The sequence below is a fragment of the Ovis aries genome, chromosome 3, assembly GCF_016772045.2.
Source record: "Ovis aries strain OAR_USU_Benz2616 breed Rambouillet chromosome 3, ARS-UI_Ramb_v3.0, whole genome shotgun sequence".
Taxonomy (NCBI): domain Eukaryota; kingdom Metazoa; phylum Chordata; class Mammalia; order Artiodactyla; family Bovidae; genus Ovis; species Ovis aries.
This window is the reverse complement of record NC_056056.1, coordinates 91129339-91142560: the sequence shown is the minus strand read 5'-3', so window position 1 is coordinate 91142560 and position 13222 is coordinate 91129339. Positions and strand designations below refer to the sequence as shown.

Below are 13222 nucleotides of genomic sequence, written 5' to 3'. Positions count from 1 at the left end.
CTCTTGCCTGGAAAATCCCATGGATGGAGAAGCCTGGTAGGCTGCAGTCCATGGGGTCGCTGAGGGTCGGACACGACTGAGCGACTTCACTTTCACTTTTCACTTTCGTGCATTGGAGAAGGAAATGGCAACCCACTCCAGTGTTCTTGCCTGGAGAATCCCAGGGATGGGGGAGCCTGGTGGGCTGCCGTCTGTGGGGTTGCACAGAGTCGGACACAGCTAAAGTGACTTAGCAGCAGGTATTATCAGTTGACCTCTTCTCATAGTAAATAAGGACTTAATTATCAAATACTGGCATTTCTATTACTTACATTTCTTCCCAATATATTTACACTAAAAATTTTGGTTACGTGAATATTTTCTATTAACATTATGTGTCTGTGCAAATTATATTCAAAATGGATATTACATAATACTGTGATCGAGGAGTATTGTTTGCTTTTTGTTTTTTAATGGCATTAATGCTTGTGTTGGTTTTCACATGATTCTCTGTGAGCCTCTTGTCTAAAATCCTCATCTCTCCTGCCCTGCCTTTTCTGGCTTTAACTCTGGATGCAGTCACTAACCCTTGAACTTGCCAATCCAGCAGTCTTCCAGTCCTGATCTTTTGTGGATGTGCTCTCCTTGTTACTTTCCTTCCCTGGTTTCCATGACATCACTTGCTGCCATCCTTCCTTAGTGCACAGACCTCCATTCATCTCTCCTCCTCTTAAACGGTGTTTTCCTTAAAGACTCCATCCTCGGTGTGATTCTTATCCCACACAGTCTCTTCAAGCGGATCTGCCAGGGCCACGTGTGACTACTATCTATTCCTCCATATGGAACTCTCTCCTCAGGCCCAGATCCAGCTATTTAAGCACTGAACATCAGAGAGTATAAAAACAAATTTGGGATTGTCTTGTCTTCTCTTCAGGACCTCTCTCCTGATGGTATCTGCATGTGAATTGGGTAGAGATGTGTTTGGTGTCTGCACCCTGACCCCAACAGAGGCATTGCACCTCCTTGTCATTTTACACTTCCCTTTTTGCACCCACAAATACACACACACACACACTTTACCAACTTTTCCTCTCTCAAACACCAGCACTACAGCTCTCCATCTTAATTGGCAAGAAGAATAATAGATTTCTCTTCCCCCTTGGCTACTCATCATGGCTAAAATGAGTAGATAGGATGTTGGGCCAACTGTGAGAGCCCAGAAAAAGCAAAGAATTTTACTACTTCAGTATGCTTTACTTGTCCACCTTAGTAACTGCTTCACTAGACCATCTCTTTTGAAGTATGTTAATCCTTGAAATGTTTACAGAATAATTACTTGAAACAGGTAGTGCACGTTCATACCATTTCTCCTGTATTGTGACTCTCAGGCTTAAAACCATGAGTGGGGCTGTAATAGCAATTTCATTACTTTCAGATTTAAAACTGTACGTGTTGAATTATAATGTGAATTTATGGGCAGAGATAATTTACCTTGTCTGTCACAAAAGAAAAAAAAGCACAATTGAGTTTTCTCCCGTCCGCTTGTATCCCTGGATGTAATTAGGACCATGAGTCTGAGCTCACATTCCTAACAGTGTTCACGGGCCAGAAGGGCCTTGATTCCTTGGCTGCATCTCACGTCTGGATCAGAACGCCCTGCGGGGAGACAGAGTAAGGTGTCGGTTGCATTTCTCTTAGCAACTCTTTCTGAAAGAGGTGTGTTCGTGCAGTCTTTCTTTCAGGCATGAGTCGTTTGTTGTGTCAATACTGTGTGCCAGGCACGATGTTAGACATCAGGGACACGAGCTGATGAATGTGGTCCTCTCCTTGAAGTTCAGAGTAAGAATAAAGATGTGGCACCCTGTCTCTTGGAACCTTGCCACTCAGAAGAGTGTGTGATCTGTGGACCGTCAGCATAAGCACTACCCGGGAGCGCGCTAGAAATGCAGACTCTCAATCCAAGATGGAGCGGCATCTCATCCAGGATTCTGCACTTACAGCAGGCTCCTGGGTGAGGCCGCTGCTGTCAGCCCAGGGGCCACGCTGAGTAGCGAGGTCTGAGGGTACTCTCCTTGAGCTGGTTCTTTAGGTAGACCCATGTGTCTTTGCTGGCCTCCTATCACAAGGGTGGGTCACTGAGGCTGCCCTTTGTGTGCCTCCAGGAGCCCTTGAGATGCACGGCCCAGTATAGCTGTCTGTGCCTTGTCATAGCAGTGTCACCTGCAGTGGGCCTCACCTTAGTTCATCTATCAGCATTCAGAGTGTCTGGGGTAGAATGTGTAAAGACTAATGAAAACGAGATGGCCAAGAAGTTGCCGAATGGTGAGTGGAACTGGGGTGGTTGGAAGGAAAAGAGATACTTTCTGGGAAGCCTGCGTGCCTGAGGCAAATGCATTGGTAGTTTATCATTCAACAGTGAGGAAGGGCCAGGACCACTTTAAGCAGAATTCTAATTCTGAGCCTTATTGCTGTGATCCGGGTGGAAAATAGTGAGGCCAACATAAAGGAGGAGAAGCTAGATTTAGGACTCAGGGATGGCATCACCAACTCAATGGCCACGAGTTTGAGCAAGCTCCGGGAGTTGGTGATGGACAGGGAAGCCTGGCGTGCTGCAGTCCATGGGGTCGAAAAGAGTCGGACGCGACTGAACTGAACTGAGGAGTGTTGAGTCAAATCGGTTACATGTGGCCCAACCAGGAGAGAAGAGAATCTAGGTTGGTGCTCAGGGGGCAGGCTCTGAGAGTACAGGAGGAAGAGGGATCTGGGATCGAGGTTTCCCTCTAGGATAGGTGGAGGGTAAGAGGTTGATGGGACAGGTCTGGTAGGTATTGAGCCACACAGTCTGGGGGCTCTGTCTGGAAGGTGGTCGGGCTGGCGCTGCACCCACAGTATTGGGTAGATACTTGGTCATGGTGGGTTTGCCGCTCCAGGTGTGGATCAGATCATTTGGAGAGGACCCTCAGGGTGAGAAGAGAGGTGCGCGGAGCCTAGGGCCCTGTGAAGCAGAGCCCTCTGAGGAGCCTGAAGAGGGGACACCAGCAGAGGTCAGATCACTGTCTGCCATCCCAGACAGTGGTTCCGGATGGGCTCATCTTATTTTTTGCTCTTTAAAAGTGGTGGAGTGATACTCTTACAGGCCTGACATGGTTTGTCATTGCCGTCATCGTTGATGGTGAGGGTGGCCCTTTGTTTCTTTGTTGCTGTTTGGTTGTTTCTAGCTTACCAGTTTCTTCTGTGCGTTTTTTAAGGTCCTCTCAATCCTGGTCAGGGCAGTGATGGATGGGATGGCCGATCGTAGTGGCGATGTTGCAACTGGCCTCAGAGGAAAGCTGCAGGAGTTATTTGGCAGAGTGACTTCAAGAGTGACGAATGATGGAGAAATCTGGAGGCTGTATGCCCAAGTGTATGGAAACGGGCAGAGTGACAAGCCTGACGAAAATGAAAAGGTGAGTCCTTCCCAGTCCTCTGGGGCTCTTACCTTCTATTTGAACACAGACAGGGTGAATCTGCTTTTTTGATGGTTGGAGGGAGACTAATAATTTGAAAGATAAGATTAATATGCTCATATTTTCACTTATGATGCAGTCTTTTAACATAAGCACCCTGAATTTTGGACAGGTTAGGATGTATAAACATTCATCTTTTTTCTTTCCATGAGTTTTTCTTAAATAATTGTTCTCTGTTTCCCAAAAAAGGGTCTTTTTAACCTGTTTTCCTTGCAAGCCGTGAACAGCTGGTTCTCGTTATTTACTCCACACCCCTTTCTGCAGGCTCCTCGCTGAAGACTAAGGTAGATGGTACAAGGACAAAGGAGTGTTTAAATCTGAGGTGGAGACTATGAAAAGGAGATAGAAAAGGAGCTCGATAAGGCTATGGGAGAGGAGCTTTTAAAGTCTAAACATAAATGTTATGCAAAGGTTGCCCTGCCCCTTTCTTGCAAGTGCAGGGGAACACAGTCAGCTTCTTATCTTAGAATGTAAAAGGGGCCTCCAGAGTTTCCAGGGTTGGAATACTAAATGTTTTGTGTTCTTTTCAAAACATCCACAACAAATCAAATGTACTTGTATAAGTTTGGAATTTGCCACAGTACAGCTAATCTGTGGGATTCTTGGCCGTTCTCTCCCCCGCTTCAGTCCACCCAGCTGGCTCCCGGCAAAGCCTTGTCAGCCTGGAGAATACGTACTCACACGCACGTGCGCACGCACTCCTGCTCTCCGTCCTTCCATCTTCCTGAATTCTGTCCTCTCTTACGGCAGTAAGGATGCTCTGAATTCTCTGATATGTGGTTTCTCCCTCAAGGGTGGGGAGGTTGTAAAAGAAAGTTGTTTCAAGCATCTGTGTCATTACTCACCTGCCAGTAATCCCACAGTTTTCACCAAGTTCACACCTCATTCTCTAAACTGGTCTCTTAAGCTGATGTTTATAAATGCCAGGGAAATGTGTACATTATAGATTTGCAAACCCTGCCTTTTAATTTTGGGAGGGAAGTGTCTCCATCCAGACACGCCCATTTGATTTAACTGCTCGTTGCTGATGGATGTGCATCTGTATCCCTTCTTTGATGAGAATAATGTGGAGACTGTGCTGCATAACGCAGAGGCTGGCTTTCACCTGGAATTAGTTCCATATGACTTCCAGGAAGCAGAGTTTGAAATGTGAATTCTGCTCATTCTGAATGCTGTTCTTTTTCTTTCCTCAGGCGTTCCAGTATCTCTCTAAGGCATACAAGTGTGACACACAGTCCAGTTGTTGGGAGAAAAATATTACGTCATTTAAGGAAGTGGTTCAAAGAGCCTTAGGACTCGCACATGGTACTTGATGTAATGTTTGATATCCATGGTATATTTTAATGTATTTCTGCTGATAAGAAAACATATTAGTCAAAAGCAAAATTCCATTTCAAATATTTCAGAGTATTTCATTGTATTAGAATTTTTGTAGTTAATTTAGCAAACATTTATAGATTAACTATTATGTAGTAGGCACCCTTGGAGAAGGCAGTGGCACCCCACTCCAGTGCTCTTGCCTGGAGAATCCCAGGAGCGGGGGAGCCTGGTGGGCTACTATCTATGGGGTCGCACAGAGTCAGACACGATTGAAGTGACTTAGCAGCAGCAGCAGCAGTAGGCACCCTAGAACAATGAGAAAAAAATAGGCTAGAGGCTTAAATAGCATTTGAATAAGTGACAGATGGATAGGAAATACCTTTACAACTGTGTTTAATCTTCACACAGAAGTAACCTCCTGCATTGATGATCTAGTAATAAGAAAATCTGAACTCGTATTCTTCTTTTGTAAATGAAAATATTTAGAGTACATAGATTTCTGGAGTGCATAGCAGTATATTTTAATGTGTGGTATTTGAGGGGAGAAATAACCTTACTTAGAAAATTGTATGCCTTTTGGGGAAAGATATTCCAGATAAAGGCTGCTTTTAATTATTTGCATTAATGAAAAGTATACTAGTTACAGGCAATAATGCACTTTTATATTTATGTTTGAACACAGGCATGTGATGCCCTGGGAATGCAATTCAAATAAAATAACGAAGCCACACTGTCAAGGACTGAATCACAAGGACTGTGAATCTATCCTAAAGTCCTCGTGTAACTTCTGCAACTAATAGTTGCCGCAAATAGGGCGCCAACAAGGGGCGATTATGAAGGGCAGACCTGTGGACTCAGGTGGCCCTGAGCTCCAGGACCAGCTCTACCACATGCTAACTCGGTGACTTGGGGTCACCGTTCCTTACCTTCTCTGACCCTTAGTTCCCTTGTCATGAAAATGAGGATAATACCAATGGTTGTTACGAAAAATAATTAAAAGCATATTGAAACAACAGGATCTTACGCATGGCGTAAATGTTAATCCTGTACCTCCTCACCCCCGCCCTGTTCTTTCTGTAGTAGAGGATCTGAGTTGGGTGATAAGGGACCCAAAACTAAAAAGGGAAAAATGAGTAAGAATAAAGCTTAACTTGGCCTTGAAAAAAGTCAAAGAATGTTCAAACAGTTTAGAAATGGGCTTAGTAGTTAATAATTCTACTTGTCATCGACAAAAAGATATAAATATCCAATTTCCTGGGCCACCCACCCCTTGACAGATAAGGTAGAAGTTAGATTCCGTGTAGCTGAAACTCAGTATAGAAGAGGTTCAGATACTTTCTGACAGGCCAGTGGAAGGAGGGTCCAGGGTGGCTGGAATTTACAAAGCTTGTGCTGGCCTCAGGGTAGGTGGGCTCAGGTGGAGTTCATTCTTTAAAAGTTCAAAGGCCTTTGGCCTTTGTGGATATGGGACTACTTCTGGAGGAACCCTTGCTAAGGTATATTATCTACATAGTTATAGCAGGGTGCAGTTTGCTTTGAAGAACTTATCTGAGCTATTTCAACTTGCCAACCCTAAACATTTCTGTGAATAGCAGGTTCTGTATCAGTCAACACCAAGATATCTTCTGTAATCACTAAGTGGTAGTGTTAAACCTGTCAAATATAAATAGGCAGGTTAAAGAAGTACTCCAGGAAAAAAAATCTTCATTTTGCACCTTAAAATTGATTTCAAACTATTTTTGGCACGCTTTTTTCTCCTTCTGAGAAATACTTAGAGAAAACCAAGTGTCCCTTTATGTTTCCCTTTGACTTGAATGAATTATGTGTTCGTGCTCCTTATGGCATTTTAAGCATACCTGAGTGGATGCTTAGTGTTTGTTTCTAGTGATATTTTAGATTTATAAAGATAAATCTTAACCTTGTCTTTGTTGCTTTTGTGTAGCCATGCTCCGTGGAAGAATAAGCTGAGTTTCTCTGTTATTTCTGTTCTCTTTTTTTATCTTTCTCCCAATCACTGTGCTCCATCTCACCCAATTCTGGAAAAGGAAATAGGACATTAAAAAAAAAAAAGATCTCTATATGATTTATTCCTTTTCGGGCTGCTATTTTGAAGCATAGACATGTGCTCCAGAAAGCTTGGTAAGGGTTTCCACATAGGGTTGGAGACCCTTCTGTAACGATGTTGTCATTGTGTGCCCGTTGTTCTGTCTGGAGGCTGTTCATTTACAGTCTGTGTTGTTTTGTTTTCTGGGAAAGGGTGGGCAAAAGTTCATTCCTTCTTTGCCATCCAGGAACTTTTAAAATCATAGTTATGCATTTTAACTACAGTCTGCCTGGAGGAAGCATAGCTGTCTTGGATTTCCTGATGATTTGAAACAGCAGGTTATTTCTCTCTCTCTCTCTCTCTCTCTCTCTCTCTCTCTCTCTCTCTCTCCGTCTCTAATGCCTCTTGAAAATAGGATTGAGGGGGACTAATAGAGTGTTTGTCTCTTTGCTCTCTGTTTTGTTTTTCTCAAAATGACAAGGATTGAAAACAGAATCACAGCTGTTTTTGATATGTCACTAGGTACTAAACAACCCAAGTATTTCACTTATGGTAGTTACAGCCTTCCTCTATTATGGGACACAGACATCATAATCCTCAATATCTCCAGGTTAACCTATGCCCTTTAAAAATGAGTGTGACATTGTTGACTCCCATGCATCCTTTCAAAATCTAGTTATTATTTTGGAATAGGAATGCCAGACATAACTCTCATGCCATAGAAGGTATTAATGAATGACAAACCTATTTTACCAGGCACACACAACCTCTGCTAGTTTACATACAGGAAGAAATCTGTTGTTCTAAGATATCCCTGTTCTAAGATACAGGGTACTGAGTAGACTTCAGTTGCTGCACTGTTTGCTGCTAAGTCGCTTCAGTCGTGTCCACCTCTGTGCGATCCCATGGACGGCAGCCCACCAGGCTCCCCCGTCCCTGGGATTCTCCAGGCAAGAACACTGGAGTGGGTTGCCATTTCCTTCTCCAATGCATGAAAGTGAAAAGTGAAAGTGAAGTCGCTCAGTCGTGTCTGACTCTCAGCGACCCCATGGACTGCAGCCTACCAGGCTTCTCCATCCATGGGATTTTCCAGGCAAGAGTACTGGAGTGGGGTGCCATTGCTACACTGTTTAGTGGAGTTTTAAAATAGGTTCTGGTTATTGATCTGTTTGTAGGAACAGAAACAAGGAGTCAGTGGAAAAATCTGAATCATTATATTTTTACAAAGCTCTTCACTTGTTCTTTAAAAACCTTAATAGCCAGGCCTTCTGCTAGAAAGGGTTATAGCCTCTGTTGATAATTCAAGTTTAGGGAAAATGGGCTCCTCAGAATGCGGGAGGCAGAGTTGTTGGAATGAGTGACCGTCTTCTCCCCTGCTCGGTGCTAATGGTTACCAGGCATGGCTCAGCGACCGGAGAGCCTGGTCATGCTCACCTTCCCTAAATGCAGGCACGTGGGTTGTTGACATCTCTTCTTCCAGAGTGGTGATACAAGCCCCAAGTATGGAAATACAGTGAGAATTGAGCTATGAGTATCTGGCATGTCACTTCCCTGGGCTGGTGTCATTGGCAATTGTGAGTCCCCACCAGGGACACGGTACTTTGGGAAGCCATGTTAAGATGAACTACATCTGTTTTTGTGTGGGCATCTTGTCTCTGCCTAATTTCAATAATCTGTGCTTCTGTGCTTTTTTAGAGTCTATTCCCAACAGTCTATAACTCACCAGAAAACACTCATTTTCCTCAAAAGTCTCCTTTGAGCAATAAATTATCCTTTTTAAGGGATAAAAGGGAAAATTATGCACATAACTTATTTTCCTTTTACTAAAAGACTTTCCATGTAGAAGCATTTCTAAAGTCTGTTACTATAAAATGCTAATGAAATAATTGGATTTTGTGCCTTTAAATTATCATCATTATCAATTTTTAATGGATGTTTTCCATGTATTTATCTTCCAGTGGCTATTAAATGCAGTAAAAACAAATCCAGTCCCCAGGAGGCTATACAAGTGCTATCTTCAGTTCGACTCAATTTACGGGGCTTATTATCTAAAGCAAAGGTGAGAGTGAAATGTGAAGTATTTAGAATTATCATAGGAAAAAAAAGTTTTTTATGTCAGCCAGCTGCTCTTAAGTTTTCTTTACATGAGGGATAACTTTAGGCCCACGTTTTATTTTATTTTTAAATTTTGTTTATTTATTTTTGGCTGTGCTGGGTCTTCGTTTCTTTGCACGGGCTTTCTCTGCTTGCAGCGAGTGCGGGCTGTTCTTTGTTGTGGTGTGTGGCTTCTCGTTACAGTGTCTTCCCTTTGTGGAGCATGGATTCTAGGTGCACAGGCCTCATTGGTGTTAGGCTCTAGAGCACAAGATCCGCAGTGGTACACAGGCTTTGTGGTCCTGAGGCACGTGGAATTTTCCCAGAGCAGGGATTGAACCTGTGTCCTCTGTAATAGCAGGAGGATTCTTATCCACTGTACCTCCGGGGGAGTCCCTCCCATTATATTTTAGATATTAGCCCCCAGGTGGTTGTGCTGGTGAGGAGATCATTGACCTACTGACTAAACCACCCTACTCACGGGTAACTTAGGAATCTTTGAAATTAATATTTATAATCCCGCTCTTGATGCTTTCTTTAAATTAAACAGTGCTCTTCTACTTACATCACTTTTTCCCCAAATGTGGCATATATACCACTAGTAGCACTTGGGTAGATGTTGTTATTTTAATATATATTTATTTCAGTGCATATTAGAAAAAGTGTAAGTAGCAGTCAAATCTATAATTTCATGATATTATTGCTTATTTTCTATTTACAGTAGTGTTCTAATGTTTTCCTTAAAAAATACTTTTATTTAAATAAAAAAATTTATTTAGAGACAGATATTAAGTAGGTGATGTATGGATTTGACAGAAATGTTAAGGTAGATGTCAAACTCAGGTTTGACAACTAAAACGTATGCTGTCAGTTTACAAATACCACCCTGTGAACCGGCGCTAGGAGGGGGACAGCTGAGAGTCGTGAGGGAGCTCTTGAGGAGACTGGACTCCACGGCTCTACCTATGACAGATCAGGTTTGGGACAGAGCCTGGGAAATCTGTATTCAGTTTCTCAGGTAGTTCTAACATGTAAACTAGGTTTGGAGTATACCCCTGGGAACAAAATTTGAAGTAATACAACTTCTAGTACAAATTAGCACTTTCTTTTCTAATCTTTATTTGCCTTTCCTTTTTAATCTTGGGTTGCAGCTAATTTTAACTCACTTCTGAGAGCCAAGTTCATGGCATGTGAAGGTCACTTTTGGACACAGGTAAAGACCTTTCCAGAGAGTGCATTTTTATTAATTGCTTAATCTTTTCAGATCAGAGCAGCATTTTTGCCTCTGTGTAGATTATTAACTTTGCTATCTTAATGAGTGTGCCTACTGGAACCAGGTTTCTATAATCTGGGAGAACTGTATTTTCTCCCAGTTTGACAGCGCAGCTTCAGATTATGTGTCTCTCAGAAAGCTGCAGGAGCTCTCTTAAATAAGGTCAAGGTAGCAAACTTTTTTCGTGACTCTTATTCCCAAATTAGGAGCTCAGTTTCCTAGTTTCGGTGAGGTCATCAACTTACCCATGATTGTTTATTTATTCAGGACGTACTCCACAAATTTCTCTTCTCTGTGCAAAGCTTATAATATAGTAATTATACATAAACCTACGCTTATATATGATTTCAGTAGTCTTTTTGTAATGTAATTTTACTTATTTATTTTTGGCGGCACTGGGTCTTCACTGATGCACACGCTTTCCTCTGGTTGCAGTGAGTAGGGGGCCACTCTCTAGTTGCGCTGCTCGAGCGTCTTACTGCAGTGGCTTTCCTTGTTGCGAAGCAGGGGCTCCAGGGCACATGGGCTTCAGTATTTGTGGTTGCCAGGCTCTAGAGCACAGGCTCAGTAGCTGTAGTGCACCGGCTTGATTGCTCTGTGGCATGTGGGGTCCTCCTGGACGAGGGATGGAACCCGTGTCTCCTGCATTGGCAGGCAGATTCTTTACCCCTGCGCCACCAGGGAAGCCTGACTTAAACAGTCTTGTCTGTACTGTCCAATCCATTCATATTGTGGAATTCCAGACATTGAAAATGAGGCCTCAGAACATCTGTGTATAGATTTTGTTCTCATTAGATCTCAAATGGATTATCCAAAAATGGGAAAAATTGCTTCCCAATACCTCCTTTGAAAGCACCTTTTTGCATATAATATTTGGGAGCCCCTGATTTTGTAGTAAATCATTTTTACTTTTCTGCTTTGTAACAAATTAGATTTGCTAAAAAGAATTGCCTTCCAAAAGAACACTTTTCCAGAACACTTTAAAAAGTGAAAATGACTCAGGATAACTGTGTTAAATAATAGGCTCAGTTCGCATGAATCTCTGGCCCTTTCCTGCCAGGCCTGGAACATCATGGAAATAAACTCCTAGGTAGAACCTAGAAACTCACCTAAAGTCATCCAGTTCTTGTTCAGCCAGGACAGGGTAATTCCTCAACCCTCAGCACCCCAGCCTTGTACAGATTTGCTGCCAGGGCAGTGAGGGTGGGGGGTAGGTGGCATGAGGGCAGTTGGTGAGAATGCCAGAGACCCTGGAGACAGAGCAGATATAGCACTTACGCTCCATGGGACCCTCAGCAAATTTTTCTTTTCTGCCTAAGCCTCAGTTTCTCTCTGCTTCCTCCTTACTTTATAGGGAAGTGAGGCAGATTTGTGATGATTTACAAGCGCTGTAATTCTTAGTAAAAATAAATACACCATGTAAGTCCAAGTTACTTTGCTCAGAGGTGTTTTTTCTACTGATCACATCACAGCGGTTGGTATGTCAGTCTGTTGTGAAATGCTGTGTAAGACGTGACTACAGAGTTATGTGGCAAGGCTTTACAAAACAGCTCTGTGCTCCATAAATCACTGTAGGAAACTCTAAGCTTATCATGGTGATGACGCCTTCACTCAGAACATCTTCAGGATTCCCCTTTTAGAATAGCTGTCAGAATGATTGCTGTCATCTGTGGTGGTGGTGGTGGCAAATAGTCATATTTTAATGATAAGTTTGATTTTTGTAAACAAATAATCTCAAGTGTGATGAAAAAGATAGATGGTAAGCTGAGTAAATTACATTTCTGATTAAAACACACACACACACACAATGTGGTCATAAAATCCTGAAGCTAGTTTTCCTGGGTGCCTGTACTGACTCAGCAGGCAGTTCCTAGAAAGGCATTCCAGAATGTGCCAGCCGTGGCGGTGTTACTGAAGGATGCAGCAGTATTCCCCCACCCAAAGCAATTCCTTTTACAGAAGGAGCTCACTTTCGTTTTAATGTGCTGAACTTTTTTGTTTTTACCCTGTCTTGATGATTGTTGTGGCCTCTGAGTCCTAAGCCATAGTTAATTTTCAAATAGCGTAAAGAGTATGATTTATATGAACTTGAATATAAAATGTATTTGTTTTGCTTGTATACACAACGAATAGATTTGTTTTGTTTCGATGAATAATGTCTGTTTATCCAAAGACCGTCTTATGACACTGAAATGAATAACACAATCAATACTCAGGATAACCACTTCCAAGAGGAGAACCCATTTGAATTTGCAAGCTGAAGCATGTTGTTGGATTCGTCCGTTGCTGCCGCTTGTTCATTTCCAGGATGGTGAATGGAACAAACACGACTGTTGCTGCTATAATGTTGTGTTTTTATTATACAAAGGGAATTTCAATTCTGTACTCTGTGTCTGTGTTTCTTTAAAGAGATGGTCATTGTTTTGATAGTTCTGCTTTGTTCTTTATGCTGCAGCAACTTTTTACAGACGCGGCAAGTGGAGAAGTTGCCAGGGAATTAGCTGATGAAATAGCAGCTATGGACACCTTGGTGACAGAGCTTCAAGACCTAAGCAACCAATTTCGAAATCAGTATTGACCATCCTGGGAACAGTTTCTGGAAAAGGTGTTTTCACTTTCTAGAATTTCTTTTATATCTGTGTATCTGAAACTCAAGATAGTGATTTTTTAAATAAATTTTTCTTGTATGGCTAACATTCTTTTGTGATTTTTTCCAAATGCTTGAACTTTGTGAAATACATTAAATAAAATGTTCCTTTCCTCTTTCTTTAGGCTTAATTACAGTTGAATTCACTATTTTTATTATTCTTGAAGTATTTCAGCACAAAGAGAGGGGAAAATGTAGTTTTCTTTTTAGCATGGAGTTTATTCTCTCTCAGCCTAAAATGAATTAGATCATTCTCTGGAAAAAGTCTAAACAGGGGAAAAAAATCACACACTGCAAGTTTGTGGAATCATTAGATTGGCTGGTATATTATCCAAAAGTGATAAAAGAGTACGTTCAAT

General features: G+C 42.2%; 1 protein-coding gene across 7 annotated transcripts in view; it reads left to right on the top strand.

The window, feature by feature from the left end:
- Nucleotides 1–12910, top strand: part of TTC27 (tetratricopeptide repeat domain 27) — a 181215-nt gene extending 168305 nt beyond the window's left edge. For 3 of the 7 annotated variants that reach the window (XM_042246298.1, XM_004006035.5, XM_042246296.1), the window contains 4 exons: nucleotides 3228–3425; nucleotides 4679–4790; nucleotides 8808–8908; nucleotides 12672–12910. In XM_042246298.1, the coding sequence (XP_042102232.1) occupies nucleotides 3228–3425; nucleotides 4679–4790; nucleotides 8808–8908; nucleotides 12672–12794 (534 nt within the window). In that variant the 3' untranslated portion in view covers nucleotides 12795–12910. Of the gene's footprint in view, nucleotides 1–3227; nucleotides 3426–4678; nucleotides 4791–8807; nucleotides 8909–10094 lie in introns of all 7 variants that reach the window. The other 4 variants (XM_060412318.1, XM_060412317.1, XM_060412316.1 and 1 more) reach the window with 2 other exon arrangements.
- The last annotated feature ends 312 nt before the right edge of the window (nucleotides 12911–13222 follow it).